At 40.6% G+C, this 26,254-nt stretch overlaps 1 protein-coding gene and 1 long non-coding RNA gene across 10 annotated transcripts in view; one reads left to right on the top strand and one right to left on the bottom strand.

Moving 5' to 3' along the window:
- Tbc1d5 (TBC1 domain family member 5) overlaps window positions 1–15,650 on the top strand; it is a 615,865-nt gene extending 600,215 nt beyond the window's left edge. For all 9 annotated transcript variants that reach the window (XM_063257823.1, XM_063257829.1, XM_063257828.1 and 6 more), the window contains one exon: window positions 12,327–15,650. In XM_063257823.1, the coding sequence (XP_063113893.1) occupies window positions 12,327–12,620 (294 nt within the window). In that variant the 3' untranslated portion in view covers window positions 12,621–15,650. The remainder of the gene's footprint in view (window positions 1–12,326) is intronic.
- LOC134477963 (uncharacterized) lies at window positions 419–11,253 on the bottom strand. Its single transcript, XR_010050303.1, has 3 exons — window positions 10,821–11,253; window positions 2,643–2,680; window positions 419–1,632 (listed from the first exon to the last, which is right to left on the bottom strand). It is a non-coding gene; the product is annotated as an uncharacterized LOC134477963 (long non-coding RNA).
- Window positions 15,651–26,254: the final 10,604 nt, after the last annotated feature.

Here is a 26,254-nt window from a genome sequence, read left to right as displayed (position 1 = left end):
ACAGCAAGGATCTCATACTCTCCTGGGGATCGGATGTTGTGTAACCATCCACCTCCTTTGGTGGCAAAGCTTCCCAGGGTGATAGAAGGTCACCCCCTATGGCCTAGGTAGGCCTCAAGCCTCCTCCGCAGGCCTGCTCCCTCCTCCAGGCAGTGGCAGTAGTGCTGGTACTCTCCAGGCCAAAAGAAGGTCGCAGGCAAGGCCAGAGCAGGTTCCCACAGCTCGGCTCAGCTCCCTCCTCCAGGTGGGGCAGCTGCGGTATGCCCTCCAAGGCAAAGAGAAGGTGGTCAGCAAGGCCAGAGCAAGGTTCCCGCAGCTTGGCCCAGCTCATGATGCAAGTATTGAAAGTGTTAATCTCCATTGAGTTAATCCATTGATGGGTTCATAGGACAATGAGCAATTAGGAAATAGGGCCCAGTTGAAATAGGTCACTAGGGATATATCTCTGAAGGATATATACTATCCCTAACCAGTTCCTCCCTCTCTAACTCTTTCTGCTTGCTTGACTCCTTAGCAGCCATGAGCTAAGCAGCTTTCTTGACATGCCATTTCTTCCTTAGTGCCAGCAAGTCATAACCTGAACATTTGAAATTGTGAGCCAACTGTTTCTCTTAATTTATGTCATATAGTTTGTCCCAGCAAGGAAAAGCTGACACATTCACTAGCCACTTAAAGGCTGGCCAAAATCCCTAGACAGAATACAAGAATGCAAATCCCACAACTCTACCTGAGTGTAATATTCATATTTGGTCCAGTATAAAAACATTTCAGCAAATTGAAACTCTAAAATTATATGACTGGGGTAGGGGGTGTTCCACAATATCAGAAGGCCGTATTTCCCTCTGGACCTTCAGAATTTGTTGTTTGTTTGCTTACCTTGATGTAGATCTGTAAAATTTTCTGTACTGAGAATTTTGGCAGCCAGGTATCCCTGAAAAGCCTTCACTTGAGCCCAACAAAGATGTTTCACAATTTCACAAAGATCTATCTGACCATTGTGTGTACTTCCCTACTAGAGCTCAGCTAACTCCAGTTAGTCTGGTACTATGTACTGAGCTGAAGGAACTTTCAAAATAAGATTCAGAGTGGCTGCTAAGTTTGTCCAGATAACAGCAATGCAGAGCCAGCAAGTCAGGTGCCAAGAGGGAACCTTTACATATCAGCCCGGAACCTGCCCTCAGCAACACAGGAGAGGTACCCTGGGAGAGTTGCTGCAGTCCCATTTGGGTCAACAGCATATAACTGAACATAGTAGATTCACCTCTGTGTAAGTGCAAAACCAATAAGCACAAGATAGAGAAAGGACAGCAGGCTTATTGCATCAAATAAGAATCGCACTGGGGTTGACTCCCAGAGCAATGTCTCCCTGAACAAAGGAAGCATGGAGTTTTATTGGAGAGACTTACTCATATCCATACTAGAGAGATTTAGCACATGTAGAAGGGAGCACAGTTAAGGTCATACTTCCTACATTGCACATTTAAGGTGGCAGGCAAGACGACCTCTGGGGCAGAGAATTTAACATTATAACAAGATTATAATGAGCAAAGTTTACTCTTAGTCACCTAGGAGGGAGGCTGAGTGACTTTTGATGGTTTGACTGGTTCCTTAGGGTCTTCCTGGAGGCATTATCTGAAACAAATTGAAAGATGTTAGCAATCATCATGGGAGGCAGCAGCTTCTCCACCTCCCCCCCAAGTACAAGGACTTCACCCTAACAGTTCCTGCCTAGCAGCTAACAAACCTACCAGTTCTACCTGCTGCTCCAGGAGACCCCCACATGCATACCCAAGATGAGCTAGTTCTGGGATACATATGAGATGAAATGTTCCATTCCCTTATTCTTATGGGGCTAATTCAGACACATCAGTCATCTATGCATGTATTTCTGATGTATAGCCCTGCTGGGGCTGAAGATCACAGAAGGGCTTCTGTCCCTGCTATAACTCCTTCTGTATAATATTTAGCATATTATTTTTTAAAAAATGTTGCTCATGAAGGTTTTACCAAGGAAGGGAAAGTAAAGAAGCAGTGCTCTTTCTCTCCTTCAGAGAAGGGAAGACAAGAAAAATATCAGATACAAATTAGAAAAACAAATTTAAGTACATGGGGCTTTCTACTACAAAGCCTAAGTGTCTAGACTGGACTGATAAGGAACCTGGCTGGCAAGAAGCCCTGACCAACCTTCTTCCTGCAGATCCCTGCATTCCAAGACTTGGAGTCACCTGAATTTTCCTTCTCATGGCATACTGGGGAAGAGGTAGGAGATACTGACTGTAGATGAGCTTTGTCCAGGACCATACCATCTCAAGAATGCCAAGTGGAAATTCTGAAAGCTTCCAAATGTGTTCTGAGTACCTCTTCTGTCAGGTGCTAAGTACTCAGGATGTAGGCTATAGTCTCTGCTCACATGAGCTTCTAATTACAGGTGGCCAGGACTGGGAGGAACAGTGGTAGGCAGATTCTTGAGATGGCTTCAGAAGATACATCCACATATTAGGTAACTTAGGACTGTCCTGCCCTACTGTGGGGACAGAGTCATAGTCCTCTGCCAGTGCCCCTCCCCCTCAGAGACTGTGCCTTCTTCCTGCTGTTCTGGTGTTGATGTGACTAATGTTGTTGTTTGGTTCACAAATTCTTACCTCGAGCTCTGAAAACAGCAGACATGTGAAACTGTATTCTGTGAAGAAAAAAAAATCCTTCAGGATTTTTTTAATGAATTCACACCCACCATAGTAGGCAGGACTTTGTCAGACCTTGGATTCAGCAGTCAATACAACCCATCACATGCTTTACTCAGACTTCAGTTTCAAGGTTTCTTTTATATATCTTTATATGTAATACTATAGCCATTCTAATTACTCGATTCCTGTGTTCAGTTTACAAAATTTGAGTAAATTATATAAATGGTGCCAGGTAGGTTAAGGCTGCTATAAAAATTTATAAAGAATTTGTCTTTGCATCTTGAAAGAAGTCTAAATAGAGTCAAAAAGACTGGAGCTCTTTAATTTGTAGTGTTGGGCAAGCTACCAGCCCAATGTGGGCTTCCTTTCTTGTCTGTAGCATTAAGGAAGAAGAAATGTAGGTTTAAAAAGAAGAAAATAAAATCAAAAGTCTCTGTCAGCACTTTGACCAAGCCAGTTTGTGGCTCTTATCTGGGAAGCAGAAGGGTGTGTGCCAGATAATCAGAGTAATGGGAAGAATGGTTCCTATTTCAGGGTATGGGCTATGAAAAGTATTTCTCCTCTCCCAAGACTTGCCGATGTCTCCCTGTAAGTGACTGTAACATCTGCGTAGTAGAGGTTCCACTATGAAAGCAAGAATCATTAAACGTGCTCTTTCATTCTCAGCCTGAGATCAGCTATACTGACCTAGCACAGTGCAGAGCCCTGATAGGAGAAATCAGAGCTGTCAGTTTACAGTGCCTGATGGCAGTGCAAACTTTGAGAGTAGGAAATAAAACTTGGGTCTTACATTGATTTCCCAGTAGCTTTAGGTGGTCCTTCCTTGTGTGGAGGAGGAATCCCACTCCCCAAGATAGCACGGCTGTCCCCCATGCTCCTTATAGGGCCTGTAATGGGATTGAGGTTTGATTTCTTTCCCTCCAATTCAGATAAGAGATAACCCATTTTATCCAACATCCCTATGTCAGTACCATTTTCTGTCATTCCTCTCTTGTACAGTCTTGTGTTGTTTTACTGTTTTTTTTTTCTTTAAGTTTACTGGTACAATGTAGATATACATAATGATGACATTCATTATACAGAATTTGTACCTGTACACAATCTATCTTAGTTCCTCTTTTTTCTCGTTCCCCTGCCCTTTCTTCAACCCTCTCCCCTCTTTATGTACAAAGCTTTGTTTCCATTTTACCCATTTTTTCTCATTCTCCTTTCCCTTCCATCCCCCACCCTAATTTCCCTTTTCTTTTAAAAATTTCTATTTCACAAGGTCTATTATACATTGTGCTTCTTATTTACACTCATTGAGCTATAAGTGTCTCAAGTTTATCCTTTATGGCAGAATTATACTCCATTATATAGAAAAACCTCATCTTTATCATTCCTCAATTGATGAGCATTTGGGTTGTTTCCAGGATTTAACTATTACAGTCTGTGATGCTCTAAACGTGGGTGTGCATATATCACTGTGGTATGATGCTTTTAATTCTTTAGGAAGATACCAAGAAAGGGAATAGCCAAGTCAAATGGAACCTTTAGTCCTAGTTTCTTAAGGAATCTCTGCCCTGATATCTACAGTGGTTGCACAAGTCTACACTCCCACCAGTAGTGGAGAATGGTGCCCTTTTCCCCATAGTAGCCCTGCCATCATTTGTTACTGGTTGATTTTTTTGGTAGTAGCCATTATTTCTGGGGTAGATGAAATCTGTTTTAATTTGCATCTCTTGAATGACTAGTGATGCTGAACATTTTTTCATATATTTATTTACCACATGTACTTCTTCGGAGAAGTGTGTGTTCATTTCAAATAATCATTTTTGGGTCTTTGAACTTAAGGGATCTTTTTTTTTTTCATTTCTTTAAATGTTTTCAATATTAGGACTTTGAGAATCAAATAGCTAAATTTTTTTCTCACTCTGCAGCTGGTCTTTTCACTCTGTTGATTTCTTTTGCTATGCAAAAGATTTTTGATAAGGTGAGATTCCAGTTATTGATTCTTTGTGGTATTTCCTATGCAGTCTGAGTTTTGTTCGTGGAGTCTTTGCCTGTACCTATGTCTTCAGGAGTTTTACCAATTCTCTCTTACAGAAGACTTAGTGGTTCTGTTTTATTATTTAGATCTTTGATCCATTGTGATTTTGGTTTAATGCATGGTAATAGACATGGGTCTAGTTTTAGTCTTTGGCATTTGGAAAGTCAGTTTTCCCACACTACTTATTAGAGACTATCTTCTAGTGAACATGTTTAACCCCTTTGTAAAGATAAGATGGATGAGTGTGTTAGAAGTTGTTTCTGCCTCTTGTAATCTGTTCTATTGATCTTCCGGTATGGTTTGTTTTTTTGTTTTTGCCAGTAGTATGCTATTTTTTTTCATAATACCTTTGTAGTATTTCAAATCAGGGATTCGGATGCTCCCTGCTTTGCGTTTGTTGCCCAGAATTATTTCTGTTGTTTTAGAAATCTTCTGTTTCCAAATGAATTTTAGGAATATTTTCTCTAGTTTTGTGAGGTAAGCTAATGGTATTTTGATTGGAATTGCATTGAGTCTGTATAACCATTTTGCAAGTATGGCCATTTTTACTATGTTGGTTCTTCCTGCCCCAGAGCAAGGAACATCTTTCCATTTTCTAATATCTAGTTCTATCACTTCTTTCAGAGTACTATAGCTTTCAATGTGGAAATCTTTTACTTCCTTTGTTGGACTGATTCCAAAGTACTTCCATTTTTTTTTTAAGTACTATTGTGAAAGATATAGTTTCCACAGTTTATCTTTCAGTCAGTTTGTCATTTGTGTACAGGACAGCTATTGACTTGAGTGTTGACTTCGTATTCAACTATTAAACTGAATCTGGTTATTAAATCTAGAAGTCTTTTGGAGGCAGTTTTGGGGCCTTCTATGTAGAATATCATGTCATCAGCAAATAAAGATAACTTTTTTCTTTCCTATCTTTATTCACTTTATTTCTTTCCCTTGTCTAATTGCTCTAGCTAATGTTTCTAGAACTATAGTTTTTTTGTTTTTGTTTTTGTTTTTGTTTTTTTTTCTGGTGCTAGGGATCGAATTCACGACCTTTCACCTACCACACAAGTGCTTGAGCCTCTGAGCTAAGTCTACAGCCCCTCTAGAACTATATGAACTATGAGTAGTGATAGTGGACATATCTGTTGTTCCTTATTTTAGAAAGCTTTCAGTTTTTGCTGTTTACTATGATGCTGGCTATTTAATATAGATAACTTTATCAGATGGCTTTTATCCAACTTTCTATAGGTTTTTTATCATAAGTAGGTGTTGGACTTTGTCAGATACTTTCTGCAAATATGGAGATGATCATATAGTTTTTGTCCTTGGTTAATATAGTATATTATATTTATTGATTTATACATGTTGAACCATCCCTGGAATTAATCCTAATTGGTCCTAATCTTATTGATGGTTCACTGCATTCGGTTTGCCAGTATTTTGTTGAGAATTTACACATTTGTGTTCATTAGGAGATTGGTCTATAGTTTTCTTTTTTGGTTGGGTCCTTCTCTGGTTTTGGTGTCAGGGTAATAATTGCTTCTAGGAATGACTTTGGGAGTATCATTTCTCTTTCTATTTCATTAAAAAATTTGATGAGTAATGGCATTAGATCTTCTCTAAATTTCTTATGGATTTTTTGTTTTTCTAGAAGTTTGAGATGCAACATTAGTTTATTTGAGCTCCTTCTGCTTTCCTGGTGGTAGAATTCACCACTAGTAATTTTTCTTCTTATGTCTGCTTCCACTGCATCCTATAAATTCCAGTGTTATATCAGCATTATCATTTAATTGAAGAAGTTTAATTTCTTTAATTTCATCTGTTACACACTGGTTGTTTGGGAGTGTGTTCATTTCCATGTTTCTTTTTATTTTAAAGAGATTAAGACAAAAGAGGACATAACAAAACAGATCAGAATATAACAATGTAAGCAACATAGTATTTCACCACAACACAACTTGTAATTAACAGTAACTACCATAATGTCTCTTTCTTTGAAATAGTTGAGCCATAACTTCATATACAATAGTATCAAACATAACAAACTAGTATAAAACCATTCAAGAGAATGAAAATATTACATGGCATTCAGAATCAAATAACAGAGAATGAACAATGGCTACTATATGATCTCATTTTCCATAGAAAATTTGTTTATACTATCACATATAATAAAATCTAATATGATACGATATGATAGAACCAATGGAAACAGAAGAACAAAAGCATGGTAGGACTTCAGAGTAAGATGATATTAAATCAGCACTGGCTTTTATAATTAATTTCCATGTTTTTACGGAGTTTTTGTTCTTTTGCCATTGATTTCTAATCTCATTGCACTATGGTCTGATAATATACATGGGATAATTTCAATTTCTTTGCATGTACTTAGGCATGTTCTATAGGTTAGTATGTGATCTTGGATAATATCCCATGTACTGAGAAAAAATGTGCATTCTGATATTATGAAGTGGAATACTCCATAAACATCTACAAAGTGCGTTTTTCACAGATTTGCTTCAATTCTGATATTTCTTTGATTTTGTTTTCTGGTTGATCTATTTCTAACAATGAGATATTAAGGTTCCCTATTAAAATTGTGTTACTGCTTATTTGATTTTTCATGTCCATTAATACTTATTTTAGGTGGTATATATGCACCTTGTATTTCATACATGTATATTTATGATTGTTATTTCTTCTTCTAGTAGTTTCCCCAGAAGTACATATGGCTTTTTCTCTTTTGGTCAGTTTTGGCTTGAAGTTCACCTTGTCTGCAAATACAATGGCTACCCTTACTTTTTTCCAGGTTCCTGTCTCATGGAGTATTTTTTTTTTCCATTCTTTGACTTTGTCTGTGAATTCTTTTGAGTTGTTTCTTGATCCATTCTGCCAGTCTATTTTTTTAATTGGTGAATTAAGACAATTTGCACTGATGACTATAACTAATATGTATTGGCTTGTCTTTGTCATGTAATTTTTCTGTTTATGGTTCCCTGTCTTTCCTTTCTGTGGTAATTGCTTCCCCTACCTGTTGACTTCTTTTGTTGGTACTCTTGGAATTGTGGGATTTGTTTTCTTTTTCTAGAATATCTTTCAGTACTCTTTGTAGCATTCATTTGGTTGTCATTTCCTCAGTTGTTTTTTGTCATGGAAGTATTCTATTTCTCCATTACTTCTAAAAGATAATTTTGCAGGATACATCAATCTGGATTAGAAGTTGTTTTCTCTCAAGGCTCAAAATACTTCACTCCAGTGCCAGAGTGGTGGCACATGCCTGTAATCCGAGCACTTGGGAGGCTGAGGCAGGAGGATCCTTGCAAGTTAGAGACCAACCTGGGCTACAAAGAGAGCTCAAGGCCAGCCTGAACTGCATAGTGAGACCTTGTCTCAAAAAGACCAAAAAAAAAAAAAAAAATTCATTCCAAATTCTCCTGGACTTAAGGGTTTGTTTTGAAAAGTCTATGGTTCTGATTGCCTTTCTTTTATTGGTGATTTCATTTTTCTCACAGTTTTCAATATTCTGTTCTTGGGCTGAATTTCTGAAATCTTACTACATGCTTGATTTAGAATTATTTTGGTCATGACTAATTGGAGTTCTCTATGCCTTACTTATCTGTATGTCAATTTTTTTTCCATGTTTGGGAAATTTTCTTCTGTTCTGCTCTAAACAGGTCTTTTTATGTTGTTTGTGCTGACTCCTACATTTTTCCATTGACTCCAGTGAGTCTTATGTTACTGTTCTTTGCATCATCTTGCAATTAGTTTTTTCATGGTCCTTTGCAATTTTTGAGAGAGAGAAAGAGAAAGAGAGAGAGAGAGAGTATGTGTGTGTGAGAGAGAGAAAGAGAGAAATCACTAATCATAATCTTGTCTTCTAGGTCTGACATTCTATCTTTGTTTCATACAGTTTTACAAATTTTGAATGGAATTTTTAATTTCCTAGCTATCTGTCCAAATCTGTTTTATGCTTTCCATTTTTTTCCTATGTTGGGCATTCATGGTTTCCATTATTTTCCTATGCTCCTCTACTTTTTTTTTTAAATCTATCTGCTCTAGATTTGCTGAGCAAATCCTTCATTGTGTCATCACCTCCTTTTTTACTTGTGAGATTATTTTTGTTTTGATATTCTCTGTAGCCTCACATGTATATATTTTTATTTCTCCTATTATCATCCCACTGAATTCAATTGGATGATTTTTTATTTCTTCTTCTTGTCCCCTCGATTCTTCCTTGGTGGGTTTGACTTTGCTACAACCAGTACAGGGAGTTGGGTCCTGAAAAGGGACAATAGAGGTTTAAGAAAAAACTGTAGATATATATTAAAAGGAAATCTGGGACTGAGTGGGATCTGACCTCACTGATGGAGAGGCAGCTACAACCCAGTATGACCTGCCTCTTCATTTGTGTACTGTAAAATGGGGGTGAGGGGGATGTAACAGAGCCAAAAGAACAAGGTCTCAGGGTTTTACTGAGAACACTAAAGGCAAAGCATTTTCAGTGCTATCTATGCTATAGTTAACAGGGAAAAACACCAAGGCCAGATACCTGCTGGACAGAACTTCCTCTAGTCGTGACAGCTTGTTTACATGGCTTGCCTGTGGAACTTCACGTTCCCAGAGTTGGCCTTGCTCTAGCCTCAAGGCATTTGTTGACCTCCAGCTCAGCCATTGCTCAGCTGCTTCCCACAAATAGTCTGGGATTGCATTTTGCTTCTATTATCTTCTCATTTTCCATTTTTAAATTTGTTTTCTGTGATAGTGTTTATATTTTTCTTATGTTAGGTAGCTTTGTCTCTGGTATCAGAGCTTCTACAGGAAATGTCTATTCCTTGAAGATGTCTTATATGTGTAACTGTCTATTCATCTTTGTCCCAACAGTCTATCTTATTAGGGATGAGATCTTGCTATTTGCCCAGCCAAAGGATAATGGGCTGTAACAATAATTGTGACCCCAAGTTATCACAGTGTTATCATACAACTGATTATAACAAGTATGGCATCTTGACTAATGTAGTACAGTTAGCAATAACAATATCTTCAAGCACAGCCTAAAAACTGATAATCTGTAGTAACTGCTAATTTGATATGTCTAACCATAGAAGCAAAATCTATAATTATATAATATCCAATGTAGACCAGGAATTTGTATGTATTGGATTTCCCCTTCGTTGGATGATTTTATCCTATAGGGAAGGGGAATTTAAGAGGGATAGGGGTCAAAACAGCAATAACTGAAGAGAAATATCATAGAATCAAGACTGAAGGGACTAAAGATGATCACCCAAATTTTGGGAAGCTGAGAAGAGGATAGGAGAGAAATAATGGAGAAAGCAAAAACAAGAAGACTAGAGACAGTCTAGTCTTTCATTTACCTGTAAATAACAGCAAATACAGAAATACCATTGAAGGACCAGAGAGGCAGGACAAAGAAAACAAACGAAACAATAGAAGTCAAAACCTGCACACATACACCTATTTAAAAAAGGAAAAAATATTTTTTAAAATTCCTCTGGTACCCCAGTTCAGTGTTAATTCCCTAATAAAAGCCAGAATCTGTCCTGAGAAATTCCACCAAGTCTGCAGTAGGATTACTGCTGAGTATGAGGCTAATATTGGCTACACTGCTGACTCCTTATAAGAGTTGATCATAGGTGGGGAGTGCCCTTGTCTATGGACACAGCAGCAAGAGCTGTTGACCTGGTGGTCATAGGGCAGGCAGTGGTGCCCTTTTCCTGCCCTAGGCTGCTTGTCTGCTTATACCACTGGTCACAGGGTGGGCAGCAGGGGATGTCCTTGTCCCATCACCAGCCAAAGCCTCTTGCCTGCTTGTCCCTCTGAACCATGTTGGGGAGGTGCCTTGTCCTGCTGCAGGCAAGGCTGCTTGTGTGCTTGTGCCCCCAATCACAGAATAGGGGCATGTTTCCAATCCTTTGTAGCTAAGGCTAAGACAGGCTTTTGGCGTCCACTGGATTAGAGTTTGGGTCCCAGCACCTTCTTGTCAGCTGAGTTCCCCCAAGTCTGTGCTTCAGCTGCCAGCTGTCTACTGTGAGGGGGCAGCCCTTCCCTCATTCCACATCCTTAGGTTGTCACTAAAATGACCCTGAGGCTGTTCTTACCTGAGTTGGAGCCCCAGGCACTTTGAGATAAAATGACAGTCCCACCCATCAGCTGCTACTCCTTGGGACCATGTGCCCAGGATGCCTCTCTGGTTCAGTCACCAACCGATGACTGTGGGGTGGTCCTCTTGGGAAACTGTCTCATGGTCTCACTGCTGCCTCCAGCTGCACAAGACTGTCAGGTCTCAGTCTCCCAATGAGGAGCCAAGTTGCTTTTGCTGCCCTCCTGCTACACCCTGTTTCATTTTCATAGCAACTAATGTGTTCTAGAATATCAGCAGCTTCAGAGTTCCAGGTGGGGTTCTCTGGGCCTGCTGTGATCTTAAGGCAGACTCTTTGCTTTCTGGCTGACTGTGTAAATGGTTGCTAAGTGTCAACTGTAGAGTGTGCCTGAGCCGTTACTTAGCCACTTGTTACATATCACCAAAGAAGACATGAGATTTGCACAGTGCCCTGTCAAGGAGGGAACGAGGCTCGATTTCCCTCAGAAGTGCTCTGAATACAATAACCTGCTGTACACATCCCACAGATGGCCTGCGCTGTGCTAATCAGGAAGCCAGGGGACCCAGAGGGCACTTTAGATCTAAGAACATGCTCCAGTTTCCATCTGTGCTGTCAGCAGGCAGGTGGGGGTGGCTGTGTGGACACTCATCAGCGTGTCAGCATGGGGGAAGCTGTTTCTGCCAACTGGCAGCAGACAGCCCTGATCAAATTATAGCTAACCAAACCCTTTACCTGTGTGTATGGATGTTAACATCCTTAAACTTAAAAAATAAAAAGCCTCTCATAATTGCTTAGAAAGAAAAGAAATAAAGAATAAATCAATTCTATCTCAATACTATGAAATTAATTGCCTTTTTCCTACTTACAGAACCTATACTTAGCAACAGTGTCCCAGGAGAGTACCCTATGTGTGTTCCAAGATGAGCTAGCTCTGAGATTCATGTGAGATAAAAATACATTAGGCTTTCTGAAAGCTAGCCTTCAAACAGGTAATAAAAGCACCCCAGGTGTGGCAGCTCACATTAGGGAGCCAGTCTTGTGAGGTTTACATCTGCACATATCACCTCACTTCACTGACCACACTTTCAGAGGGAGATACACCCCTTAACCCTGTTTCATGGATCAGAAAATTAAAGCACTTGGAGGATGGGGTAATTGTACTAGAGGTTCCACATGAGACTGAAAAGAACACTGCCTGCCAACAGTTGGCTGGCTCCTGAATCCAGCATCTATCTGCAGCTTATGGAGCAGGCACCTGGCTTTGTTTTGCTGGGAAGTCAGCATTCAGGTTCAGAGGGCTCAACACAGTGCTGCTGATCCTGCACCACTGTAAATGCCTGGGATTCCAGAGGTAGGACTAAACACCACCTCTTCCCAAGGTGGATCCCAGGGTGGATCCCAGGGAGTGTTTCAACACTCCCTAGACTGTTCCCCAGATCCAGAGCCCTTTACCAGTTCTTTGCAGCTTTCTGTCTCACCTGTTATTTTCTCTGTACTGCCCAGGCCTCTCCAGAAACTACGGAGTACAAAGACAGAGGGAGTTCGGATGACTTCATCTTGGTATCAAAGGAAGATGAAGGGGGCACTGCCAGGAGGCCCTTCTCAGGCCAAGCTCAGCCTCTTCGCACCCTCAGAAGCACATCTGGGAAAAGCCAGACCCCAGCCTGCTCCCCACTGGTATTCTCAGATCCACTGATGGGTCCAGTTTCAGCTTCCTCCAGCAACCCCAGCTCCAGCCCTGATGATGACAGCAGCAAGGACTCTGGCTTCACCATTGTGAGCCCTTTGGACGTCTGACCACCAGGATCCACCCAACTCCTCAGTGGCCTGAAGGCTTTTCCAATGCATATGCGTCTGAAATTGGCACTTCTTTCCCAGCATGCATTTGGCATTGGTTACAGCCCTTTAGAGCCCTTTCAAGAGAAGCAAATATGGCCAGAGTCCACAGAGCTGCTGGGTTCACCAAAATGTAGGCAGAGCCTTCTGGGTCGTCATTTGACCCATACACTGCCCTTGATCTGAATGAGAGCTGGATTAAGCACTCAGCACCACACTCACTGTCAGATAACCCCACACTTAGTATCACTCCTCCCCTCTTCCTTCCTCCCCAACTAAGAGGATCTGACCACTCTTATCAGTGATACTTAGGAGGAGGAGAAGTTAGTTTCATATCTCCTCTCCCTCAGCACATCAGCTACAGAAAAACTGGCTAACAGCAAGAAAAAAATTACTCAATGAAAATCTATCTCAGCCTATTTCTTTCCTATCTTGGGAAGCCACATAGTAAAACCAAGTGGAATCAATCAATTAGACTAAGTAGATTCCAGGGCTAGGAAAAACCTATTACTGATGTCTCAAAGTTATAATGATCTTTAGAAGGGTCTAAACTTAGGAATCATACTTAGGTATGATTTGGTGTAATATTTTTCACTAGCTAAATAACACATTTATAGTCCTCAGGCTTCAATATACTTTAACCATTACCATTTTTCCTAAAATAATTGTAATTTATCTTTTAGACTCTTTCCTAGCCAGGAAAAAAAAAAAAAAAAGATCAGTTAAACCCAGTCTTGGCTGCACTGATGTCAGAAGTTGTAAGAATATTACTATCCCTAACTTAGATTATGGGATTAAAAAAAACTTTTAGTCAGTTTTCTGGCAGTTTCTCTAGTTTCAGAGCTGTATTTATCTATTAAGTGAGGAGTACGGAGAAACACCCATGGTAGATCCATCCATGGCCTTAAGGTAACAGACAGAGAATTAGACCTAGAGCCCTTTCCAGGGAAGCAGGGCTTCCTACAAAACATTCCAGATGCTCAGAGGATGCAGGGTTTCTACATAGCCCTTTCCCTTTCTGAGATTCAGTTAGGAATTGTGGGTTCTATGCTAGCTTGAATTCTGCATCCTGGACCCCTGCTGGGACCAGGTCAGACATGCAGTGCCTTCCTGAGATTCAGCACAGATGTTAGGCTTTGCCCACCTCAGTTGGCAGCTTAGGAAGCCATGATAGACATAAAACAGCCCATGATTGCCCTCTCTCCTTAAATGAGGAAAACTCTGGAAAGAGCACCTCACCTCACCTCCTGGGCAAGGCACGGGGCAGGGTTGCTTATCAACACAGGGCCCATTCCACCTTCTTCAGGGAGTCATGGCCCTTGCAAGGAGGACTGGCTCTCTGGGCCTCTTGGAGAAAGGTGGGGCTTCTGAGCAGTGGTACTCTTCGTGATACCTGTAAATAAAAGATAGGAGTGTTTATGCCTACCCACTGCTCACCATGTATTTCCTACAGACAAATGTGACAGGAACATCATTTCCCACTTGATCTCCAAGGAAATGAGATGACTCAGCTACTGCAAAGTAAGTTCTAAGTGGTTCTTCAATCTGCTTTTAAATTCTGGCAAAAGAAATCTCATTATATTAAAGATGAATAACCACTCCAGTTTTGCCAGCTACCAGAGCTATCTAGCCTTCCCCAGTTGGGCAGTTGCTTGGCAGGTACACTAACCTCTCTCTCCCTCTCGCTCTCCCTCTCCCTCTCCCTCCCCCTCTCTTTCTCCCTCTCCCTCTCCCTTCTTCCCTCCTTCCCTCCCCTGCCCCACCCCTCTGAGTATGTTCTTATAAAGTAAGAGACTTGGTAAGGTCCAAAGCCCCGACACTGTGTTGTACCAGTGCCAGTTTGTGCCACAGTTGCTGTCTCACAAAGGATTTGCCTTCAGAAGGTGTCTATGCTCAGTTCTGTGAATGTAGAACTAAGCAGCCAGGGCCCCTGGACAGAGACCATGACGAACCACAGAATTGGCTGTCTCCTTCAAGTTAGACCACTATCATCTGCTCACCCCAGCATCTCCTTTGCCCCAAGATCTGAGGGTCAGCAGCCACCCACCAGGCCAAAAGGCTATAAGCTGGTTTCTTGCCATTGGTTGGGCATTTAGTAGTCACCAAACACTTCCCAGCCCTGCCCATATGTCAGGGCAGGTCCTCTTCCTTCCTTCATTACTGTGCTGGTGCCACATGAGAACTGAGAGTTTCACTCAGAGGTGTTGCTTCTAGCCCTCCGATAAACTCACCCACTCAGAGAAAGAACTTGGGGAGGGAGAACTGGGGCATGAATACACCAGTCCCATTCGCATAGAGTTAGAGCACTGTAATACTGGGTTGTTTCTTTTTTGAGCAAGGGTCTCACTATGCAGTTTAGGCTGGTCTGGAACCCAATATGGAGCCCAAGCTGGCCTCAAACTCATGGTGATCCTCCTGCCTCAGTTTACCAAGTGCTGGGATTACAGGTGTGCACCACCATGCCGGGCTTAATATTGCTTTTCTAAGTGACTTTTTTATTCTTTGGTGAGCATGTTTATTGTTTGCATTTTTGTTAGTTACAGTGCTATTAAAGAGTGGTTTTTTTTCTGTTTTTTTAATCAGGTACTTAAGTTTAAGTGCACTTTTTTTATAATTTTTGATATATGAAGCCTTTTTTAAAAACAAATATGGTAATCAATGGAATGCCTCATTTTAAGCAGTTAAATAAATTAAGTTTAATTCCTATTTTCATCTTTTTTTTTTTTTTGTATGGATGTCCCTGTGTCTCTCTTGCATTCCACTGATCAGACTGGAAATCTGAGTTAAAGTTTATCTGCTAAATTACTACTAGAGAATCAAATGCATACTTACTTTGCCTTATTTCATGTGTATGTTAAGAGGGTTGTGTAACACTGTAAAAATATAATTATACTGAGTTATTCTTGGAAAAATGACCTCTCAGTTTTCAGTGCTAACTATAATCTGGAAAGAAATAATAGCACTGCAGAATAAACGTGGCTCTAAAAATAAGCCAGAGCTTCCCTGTGACTTGCCTTCTAACCTGACAGCGTCGTATCAGTCCTCACAGCACCAAGGCAGCTGCTGCAGGGGCTGAGTGCCGCCCTTCACAGAAGCACCAGTTCTGTGTGGCAGACGTGAGGAGCACACACCACGCTCTGACCGCTGTGCTGGCTCCCAGTGATAACCTGTCACACCTGACCCATATTTACTTTGTTTTTCTTTTAATGTTTTCTAAGAAACTGGCCCCTGGGGGATCATTACCGAGTAAGAACGTGTGTGAGGATGTATGCTCCAAATTCAGTCCCATCGCTCTTCCCTGGGTACCCTGCCTGGCCCTGCCTGTGTGACCAAAGCAGCAGCAGTGGGGAGGAAGCCGGAGAGCAGGGTGCAGAACGGATTGGGCTGAGAACAGCAGCCAGCAAGCTGGGCTCCTTCACACAGGACACACTGCCTTTTCAGTGTTCACTTTCAAAAGGTCTTTTTATGGTGTTGATAACATGTGAACAGGGCAGAACCCACTTTGATACAACAGTTACAATAACTTTCCCCAGAGTGGCATGGCCCAGTGGATTTATGGAATACTGAGTGGTGCCATTTTTATCCTGCCACTTTTTCTTATCTATCCTTATGCTGTCACTCATTCTGATTTAAGAAATGATTTATCTTCTTGGAAAAGTGATCCCATTCAGTACAGTTATAATAAAAAATAATGTGAAATTGAGATTGTGGCATGACTTGTACCAGGCATGGGTGGGCACAGGGTTGAGTAGGCCATAGACTATACCAGCCCTGGGCCAGAGGCCAGTACAACTTCATCTCCCACTGCTAGGGACCTGAAATCCTGATTCCCTGCCTCTAACCCAGGTCAGTAGCTGAACTTCCTGGGCCTCACTTTCCTTTCTATAAACTGAGCATACTGCTAAGTGACACGAGGTCACATGCTTGGAGTCTATCAGGCAGGAGGTGAAGAACAGGGCAGTTTAAAGGAAGTCATGGGGTCCTACTCTTTGGTTGACAGTCATGGACCCCAGATGCTACCCTGAGGCAGTCCTTCTTGGCCTACAGACCCTAAAGATCATTTTGAAAGGCAGCTTTCCACCCTTCCCCCACTATGGTCCACAGTACCATGCTTGTCCTATCACCCAAATTATGTAGTGTTTGATGAAAATCTGTAGGGTGAGGACAAAGGAGAGGCAGCAGGAGTCTTACTCCAAGTCTTAAATGCAACTAGAAAGGGTGGCAGAGCCAGGAAGCTGCCAGCACTTAGAATGTATGCATAGCAAAGGGTATCCCCTCCTGTAGGTCACAGCACTTCCTGCATAGACCCCTGAGATGGGTCTGGTCCCTATCTCAGTGCATCCTAGTGAGGGTGAAATGGGTTTCTCCACCTGGTGACAGCCACACATGTACCAGAAGCTGCCATTAGCTTCCATGTCTCGAGGCTAACCAGTGCTGCTGGAGCTTCTGTCCTGGCTGCACCTCATTTCTCACCTGGAAGCAGCTGGGACAGATGATTGTTGGCTCCTTGCTATCCATCATCCCCTTTCCTCACTGTGCCCAGCCCCACCACCATCTTCCCACCAAGCTGTATGCATGCTTCTTCCTATGCTCTGACCTCAATCTATACCAGCACATGACAGCCTCATTGGGCAGGCTGTTCTGCCAGACTGGTCCTATCCTCAGGGCCATGTTTGGGAGGTCCCACTACTGTATTTCACCCACCTTCCTTTGGGCACCTAACAAATTACCCAAGACTTTGTGCCAGAATGCAGTCATTCACTGTGCTTGTGTCAAGGATTCAGGCAGGACACAATGGGGAGGATCTGCCACTGGTGTCCGGTTATCTCACTGGTATTCTGTTATCCCAGACCTTGGAAGAGTCAAAGGCTAAGGTCTGGTTTGTTCACTCAGATGCCTGAGCAATATTGGAAAGGAGAGGAGAGAAAGCATGCATAAGCCCCAGGTGGGAGCTGCTTCACCTTTTACAACCTGCCACAGAGGTCCCACACCATCATTTCTGCCATATTCTAGTCACCACAGTGGTCACAAGCCTAGTCAGTTCCAAGGGAAGGGAGGCATAATAGGCCTCCCTTTCTTGATGGGAAGGGCAGTACTCCAGAACATGTGAGCTAGAAGCACTGTGGTGGCCACTTTGGGGAACCACACCTTACCATGCTCTGATTGCAGGCTTCCCTGGGTGGCCATAACATCTAGAGGGGATCTAGAGGGGTTTCTAGCTGTGCTCTTTGGAACTGCTCAGTCCTCTCCCCCAGAAATGCTTATGTGATACTTTTATCAAGTAATCCTGAACTGTGATACTCCTCCCATAAAAAGGCCCTTGAATTTCAGCTCTGAGACTTCCTAACCAACAGAATAATGTGGAGGACACAATGCAACACAAATTTCCAGTTCCCTGTGTCAAAAAGACTAGTCATTTGTACTTTCCATCTCACGCTTACTGGGCCTTAGGGAAGCCTAAGAAGTTTTGTGGGGCCTCTGTGGAGAAGACAATAACAGCTTATAGCACTACCTCAGCAGTGAATCCATGCAGCTCAACCCTCGCTGTGCAGGGCAAAGGAATGCTCACTGAACCCTTCCAAATTACAGTCACGAGCAAACAAAATGCTCATTGCTTTAAGCCATTAATTTTTGGGAATGGATTATTATACAGTAAGGATAACTCTCTTTCTGATGGCCTACCTAGCAGGATTCATCTCTAAATTCCATCTTACAGGTGCATTCAGAATGTGTATTTCCCTTCCTGAAAAGAAGACCAGAGTCATACTCATTGGCTCCTATTTACCAAGCACTTAGTACGTGCAAAGCTCTGTACTTGGAGCTGGAAGCACAGTGAAAGGATAAGGTCCCTGGGGGGACCAACCAAGAAAGCAACAAGCCAGCCTTCATGGAAAAGGGCATGAGCTGTGGGCACACCAGGGAGCCAAAAGTCCACCTCTCCCATGAGCCTACTGGCAAGCAGGCTTAGAATGAAATGTCCAGTGCTCCCAGCCCCGTTAACAACCAGATGATTTTGTGGTCAGCCTGAGTTGATATCAACTAAGGCACATAAAGCAGCTAAATGCTTTTATTGTTGGGTTGATTATGCTGACCTGGAGCCAGAGGTCTGAGCATTTCTTGGGAGGATGATTGTATGCAATATAGCAAATATGGAGGATTTAATTTTATCTTCTCTTTGAAGGCAAATATTGTTTTCACTGTTTTGCTTTGTTCTGATTATTTTGCTTTATTCAGTATTCTGTTTTGATAGGTTTTATAGTGTTCTGTTTTTGGATTGATTTTATTATACCTGATTGAGTGGACAACTATTGTGAAGATAACAAGATATATGATGGTAGCTATTATTGTTATCCCAGTATCCTACTCTGAAGTTCTGTACCAATTTCACTGCATTGCCTTGGTTGGCTTTGTTCTTTCTTGTTTTGTTGATAAGGTCTCTGTAGTGTTTGATTAATTGTGTCAACCTGAGACATTTAAAAGGTTAAGTAAATGGCTTTAGCACCTCTACACCCAAGGGTGTAGAAGAAAACCCATGGCTCATCACCTGGAGGTATAAAAGAAAAGGAGGAAAGACGAATGCATTCCATTCTTGGGAGAAGCTCCAGTCTTCACCTTTGGTTTGGACCTGTCTCCTGGCTTCCAGTGTAGACTCTTCAGCTTTCTGACATAGATTATTCAGCCTTTTGTTGTACAGCCTTTGGCCTTTTGTCACAGATCCATCAGCCTGATGATGTGGACATGCACAAGACACTAGGGTGAACTCGAGACCTTGTATTGAATCCTTCGGCTTCCAGTGTGTAGACACCTTGTGCACACTTCCTCATCTGACTCTGTGGCCGACCATCATAAGTCAATCTTGTTGTTTCTTTTACATCTGTATATCTCATGTTATATCTGTTCTCTCCAGTAAAACCCTGACTAATATAGATTTTGGTACAGAGAGTGAGGTCATTTGCTATGCCTCTATCTGACCATGTTTTTCAAGAGGCTTTGGAAATATCTTTCAGGCAGAATTTGAAAAGGTTCAGACATGTCACCTGGATGCATAGAGTGGGAACAGCTTAGGCTGTTCTATAGAGGAGATTCTGGTCAGAGCTCAGGAGACCAAAGGGCTGATAGAAAGCCTGATGGTAAAGACCAAGCTTGGGAGGTTTCTGCTGCGAAGAAGGACTACACTGGTTGTTGGACTCCCCAAAATGTGTGTTATGGCTTGGCAGAAAGTTTGTCTGCATTTTGCTCATACCCAGACACTTTACTTGAGAATGAGATTAAGGGTAACCGGCTGATTAATCTGGCAAAGGAAATTTCAAGGCAGTCAAATATTGAGGCTGTGGCATGGCTATTGTTGGGAGCTTTCAGCCAGATACATGTTGCAAATCAAGAGCAAAGAGCCCAACGAGATAATTTAAAACACTGTGTTTGGGGGGAAAGACTCCAATAAAGTTGTAGATTATAAAGACAAAACAGACTTTGCTAAAACCAGAGAAATAAAAGATGGCCATGGGGCATCCCAGAAAACAGTAGGTCTCCACCCTTTGCAGCCTCAAAACTACAAAATTAAAAAATTTGCTCAGAAAAAAAAGTTACAGAGCACTATGCTCCAAAATGGCGACAGAGGCCACACAAGTTTCCAAAATAGTGATTGCCACATGAGGTCCCAAAATGGCAGCAACATAGAAAAGCTTTTCCTTATAATCAGGTTCACAGAGCTCAGTGATCCAAGCAATTGACCCCACAGCCAAGGGGGGGAAAAAAAAAGCCTGGCTACTGCTCCAGCTGGCAGAAAATCTTGGCAGCATCCACATGGCACTGATTTTAGGTGTAAAAAAATGCACAAATTCTGAGGGTAAAATGGCTTCCACCTTGATTGCAAAAAGGTTGGGAGGCTAAGCAGAGTACCCCTGAGAGGGCAATATATAAAGATGTAAAGGTAGCTTCTTTCAAACCAGGAAACTCAGCTGGCAGCTGGAATGAGTCCTGCTCACCATCCAGAGCCCCAGGAGACTTTAAGATCATCCCTCCTAGGGCTGAAGGGCCCACCCAGATCCTAGCCACATTAGGCTGCACTCAGCAGGTTTCAAACCTGCCCAGGCTATGCCCAGTGACCTTCTTTCAACCCGGGAAACTCAGCTGGCTGCTGAGGTGAGTCCTGCATGCTATCCCAAGCCCCAGGAGACTTTAAGATCATTGCTCCCAGTGCTCAAGGACCTGCCCAACTCCCAGACACACTAGACTAGCCTTGGGAGGTTTTGCAGACCAACTTCATTACACCCAGCAACCTTCTTCAATTGGGGGAGTTGAGAGCAGGTGAAGTGAGTTCCAGGACATTGGTCTTTGCCCAGGGAGAACTTTAGCCCATCATCCACATAGGTTAGGTGCCTGCCCAGCTACATGGAACACTGAAGGTGGCACAGAAGGCCTGAGGGCCTGACTGGACAATGCTCAGAAAGCTCCATTAAGGCCCAGGAGCCCAGGGCATAGGAGATGATTTCCAACATACCCAGGAAAGCCTTGAAACAACACTTGAAACAGAAATATAGGAAAATGATAAAATGAAAGACCAAAATGCAATCTCAAATTTATAGCCCATCCCAAGAAAGCATAGGAGCCATGTACATAGAAGAAAATATATGCCATACACCTGAAATACCTAAAATAATAGCAACTGAAATAAAGAAGCAACTTCAGGAAGCTTTAAAGGAATTCAAATGAGAAATATTTCCCGAGGTAAAAGAAGAAATGATAAAATTAATGAAAGCGATACTGAACACATCTAAAGAAGACGCAGTTAAATAATTAGAGAAACAAAACAAAAAATAGAATCCCTGCATGAGCAATTTAAGAAACAAACAAATATATGAAGCAGATTCAAAGAGATATACAGGAAATCAAAAATTCCGCCTCAATGAAAGTGAAGACAGATTACCCAAAAGGAAAACCTATCAGAATCACAGTAGATTTATCAACACAAACAATGAAGTCAAGAAGAGCATGGAGTGAAGTTTTTTAGATCTTAAAGAAAAATTATTTTCAACCTAGACTGATGTACCCTGAAAAACTGTCCTTCAAAATGGATGGAGAAATAAGATACTTCCATGACAAAGAACAGCTGAAGAACTTCATGAACACCAAGCCAACCCTGCAAAGAATACTGAAAGATAGTCTAGATACACATAGGAAAAAAAACACTAAGCAACATAGACAATTAAACAGAATGAAAAGATAAACATGTAACAGTAGAAAGATAACATGTCAGCAATAAACCAAATTTATAACAGCTATAACTATTAATGTGAATGGTCTCAATTCATGAATTAAATGAAATAGGCTGGCAGAATGGATCAAGAAACAAAATCCAATCATATGCTGTCTACAAGAAACCCATCTAACCCAAAAAGAAACTCACAGACTGAAAGTCAAAGGATGGAAAATAATACTACATGCAACAGGAACCCCCCAAAAAGCAGGGGTAGCTATCTTGTTTGCAGATAATGTGAACTTGAAACCAAGACTGATCCTAAGAGATAAAGTCACTACACATAATGGTTAGGGGAAAACTTCAAGAGGAAGAGATAACTATCTTAAATATATATGCACCAAATGCCAGGGCACCCAGTTATACAAAGCAAGTATTAATAGAAATGAAAAATTAAATTAGCAATAACACAATTATAACAGGAGATCTTATCACACCATTGACACCAAGGGACAGATCAACAAACAGAAAATCAGCAAAGAAATAACAGAACTGAATCATACCTGTGAACAAATGGATTTGATAGACATATACAGAGTGTTCCATCCAACATCATCAGAATATACATTCTTCCCAGTGGTACATGGGACATTCTCTAAAACAGACCATGTATTAATCCACAAAAAATATTTAAATAAATGCAAAAGAATTGAAATTATCCCATGCATGTTATCAGATCATAGTGCCATAAAACTAGAAATTAATGATAAAAGAAACTGCAAAAACCCACAAACACATGGAAATTGAATAATACACTCAGGCAATCAGTGGGTCACAGGGGAGATTAAAGAAGAAATTAAACAATACCTGCAAGCAAATGAAAATACAATTACAACTTACCAGAATCTGTGGGATGCAATGAAAGCAGTCCTCAGAGGAAAATTTATAGCACTGAGTTCCCACATCAGGAAAACAGAATGAATACAAATAAACAACCTGATGCTATACCTCAAACATCTAGAAACAGAAGAGCAAGTCAAGCCCAAAGCCAAAAGAAAAGGAAATTATAAAAATCAGAGCAGAAAGTAATACAATAGAGACTAAGGAAACAATCAAAAAAAATCAATGAATCAAAGAGTTGATTCTTTGAAAGAATAAATAAAATTAATAAGCCCCTAGCCAAACTTATTTTAAAAAAGGAAGAAAAAGCTCAAATTCATGCAATAAGGAATGATAAAGGCGAAATCACTACAGACCCTGTAGAAATATAGATCATCAACACCTATTTCAAAAACCTCTACTCTCATAGGACAAATGGACAGATTCCTAGAAACTTATGAAGTACCAAAGCTGGGTCAAGATTTAAAACTGCTGAATAACCCAATTTCTATTAATGAAACTGAAAATGTAATTAAGTCCCTACCTACAAAAAGAGCCCAGGCCCAGATGGGTTCACTGTGGAATTCTACAAGAAATGCAAAGAAGATTTAATGTTGACACTCTTCAAACTTTTTAATGAAATTGAAAGGGAAGCAATTCATCCTAAGTCATTTCTGAAAGCAAATATTACTCTAGTACCAAAACCTGTGAATGATGCAACTAAAAAAGAGAACTATAGGCCAATCTCCCTAATGAACACATATGTGAAAATCCTCAATAAAATATTGGCAAACAGGATGCAGCAAGTCATCAAGAAGATTATACACCGTGACCAAGTGGAATTCATCCCAGGCATGCAGGGATGGTTCAACATATGTAAAACAATAAAGATGTAATCCATTATATCAATAAAGGCAAAAGTAAGAATCACATGATCATTTCTATACATGCAGAAAAAGCTTTTGATAAGGCCCAAAATTCATTCATGATAAGAACCATACAGAAAATTGGAATAGATGATTTTTACCTCAATATGATAAAGGACATCTATCCCAAAACAACAGCCAGCATCATATTAAATGGCCAAAAACTGAAAGCCTTTATCTTAAAATCACACAAGGATGTCCCTTATCACTGCTCCTATTTAATATAATACTGGAAATACTTGCCAGAGCATTAGACAAGAGAGAGAAATAAAATGGGTAAAGATAAAAAAAAAAGAGGAAGTTAAATTATCATTATTTGCAGATGACATGATACTCTGCATAGAAGACCCCCAAAACTCCATTGAAAGACTCCTAGATATAATAAATAAATTCAGCAATGTAGCTGGATATAAAATCAATACTCAAAAATCAATAGCATGTCTATACACTAACAAAAAAAATCACTGAGAGAGAAATGAAAGACCCTTCACATAGCTATACCCTTCATATTACCATCCAAAAAAATGAAATACTTAGGAATTAATCTCTCAAAAGAAGTAAAAGATCTATACAGGGAAAATTATAATATCCTGAAAAAAGAAATTGAAGAGGATCTCAGAAAATGGAAAGACATCCCTTGCTCATGGATAGGAAGAATAAATATTGTGAAAATGGCCATTCTCCCAAAATTGCTATATAGATTCAATGCAATCCCAATGAGAATACCATCAAGATACCTCATAGACCTAGAAAAATCGCTCCTAAAATTCATGTGGAACCAGAAGAGACCTAGAGTAGCAAAGACAGTTCTAAGCAGCAAAGGCAAGGCAGGAGACATCACAATCCCTGACTTGAAGTTATACTACAAAGCAACTGTAGTAAAATCAACATGGTACTGGAATAAAAACAGATCTGAAGATCAATGGAATAGATTAGAAGATACAACCACAATTACCAACATACTCAACCACCTTATCTTTGATAAAGGGGCCAAACATGTTCACTGGAAAAACAACAGTCTCTTTAATAAATGGTGCTGGAAAAACTGGCTCTCCACATGCTGAAAACTAAAACTAGACCCATACCTATCACCACGTACTAAAATAAAATCTAAATGGATCAAAGATATGAATATTAAAACAGAAACACTAAATCTGCTGAAAGACAAATTAGGTAAAAATCTTGAAGACATAGAGCTAGGTACAGAATTCATGAACAGGAATCAAACCGGATGGAACTACTTCCCAGAATCAATAGCTGGGATCACGTCTTATTAAAAAGTTTCTGCATGTCAAAAGAAATCCTCAGCATAGTAAAAAGAAAACTCACAAACTGGGAAAAAATCTTAGTGAACTATCATCCCTCAGACAAAGGACCTCTGTCTATTTTTTAGACATTTTTATTTTGTTTTGTTTGGGTACTAGGAATTGAACTGATGACCTTGAGTTTGCTAGGCAGGCACTTATGCCACTGAGATATATCCCCAGATCCCCGGACTTCTGTCTAAAACATATGAAGAATTTAAAAAAGCAGAACCCCGAAATTCAAAGACCAAATCCAAAAATGGGCATGTGAGATGAATACACAGTTCTTAGATGAAGAAATACAAGTGGCAAATAAATACATGAATAAATGTTCATCATCATTGGTCATTAGAGAAATGCAAATTAAAACAACATTGAGATTCCATCTCAGTCCAGAAAGAATGGCCAGGATCAAGAAAACTACCAACAACAAATGCTGGAGAGGCTGTCGGGGAAAAGGAACATTCCTGCACTGTTGGTGGGAGTGTAGGCTGGTGCAACTACTGTGAAGATAAGTCTGGAGACTCCTCAAAAAGCTGGAGTTGGAAGTCCCATTCAACCCAACTATTGCACTTCTAGGCATTTCCCAGAAGAACTGAAAACATCATACCACAGTGATATATGTGCACCCATGTTTATAGAAGCACAATTTATCTTGGAAACAACCTAAGTGTCCATCAACTGAGGAGTGGATAAAAAAGTTGTGGTATTTTTTTATACAATGGAGTACTACTCAGGTATAAAGAATGATCACATTGAGATATTTATAAATAAATGGACGCAACTTGAGACCATACTCATAAGCAAAATAAATGAAACTCACATGTATAAATACCATATAGTCTCCCTAGTGTAAGAAATGGTAAGCATACATAGGAGTTTATGGTAATCATGATTCCCCATTACATTGCTTTGAAGCCTTATAGTGTTTGCATTCATTAGTTGGAATGGTTATATCCTGGTTTGTTTGATTTTATTATCTGTGGTAGTATGAACAGCTCTTTTGAAGAAAATAAGCCATTAGAATAGCCAGCTCTGATTTAATATCATCTTACTCTGAAGTCCTACTATGCTTTTGTTCTGTTTCCTTTGGTTCTATCATGTTATATCTTATTGGATATCATTATGTGTGATAGTATAAACAAATTTTCTATGGAAAATGAGATAATATAGTAGCCATTGTTCATTCTCTGTTATTTGGTTCTGAAAGCCCTGTAATGCTTTCATTCTCTTGAATGGTTTTATACTGTTTTGTTACGTTTGATACTATTGTATATGAAGTTATGCTCA

Source organism: Cavia porcellus, unplaced genomic scaffold (assembly GCF_034190915.1).
Source record: "Cavia porcellus strain 051 isolate PalLab524CR breed Dunkin Hartley unplaced genomic scaffold, mCavPor4.1 scaffold_10, whole genome shotgun sequence".
In the NCBI taxonomy this organism is placed as follows: Eukaryota; Metazoa; Chordata; class Mammalia; order Rodentia; family Caviidae; genus Cavia; species Cavia porcellus.
This window is presented reverse-complemented; position numbering and strand designations above follow the sequence as displayed.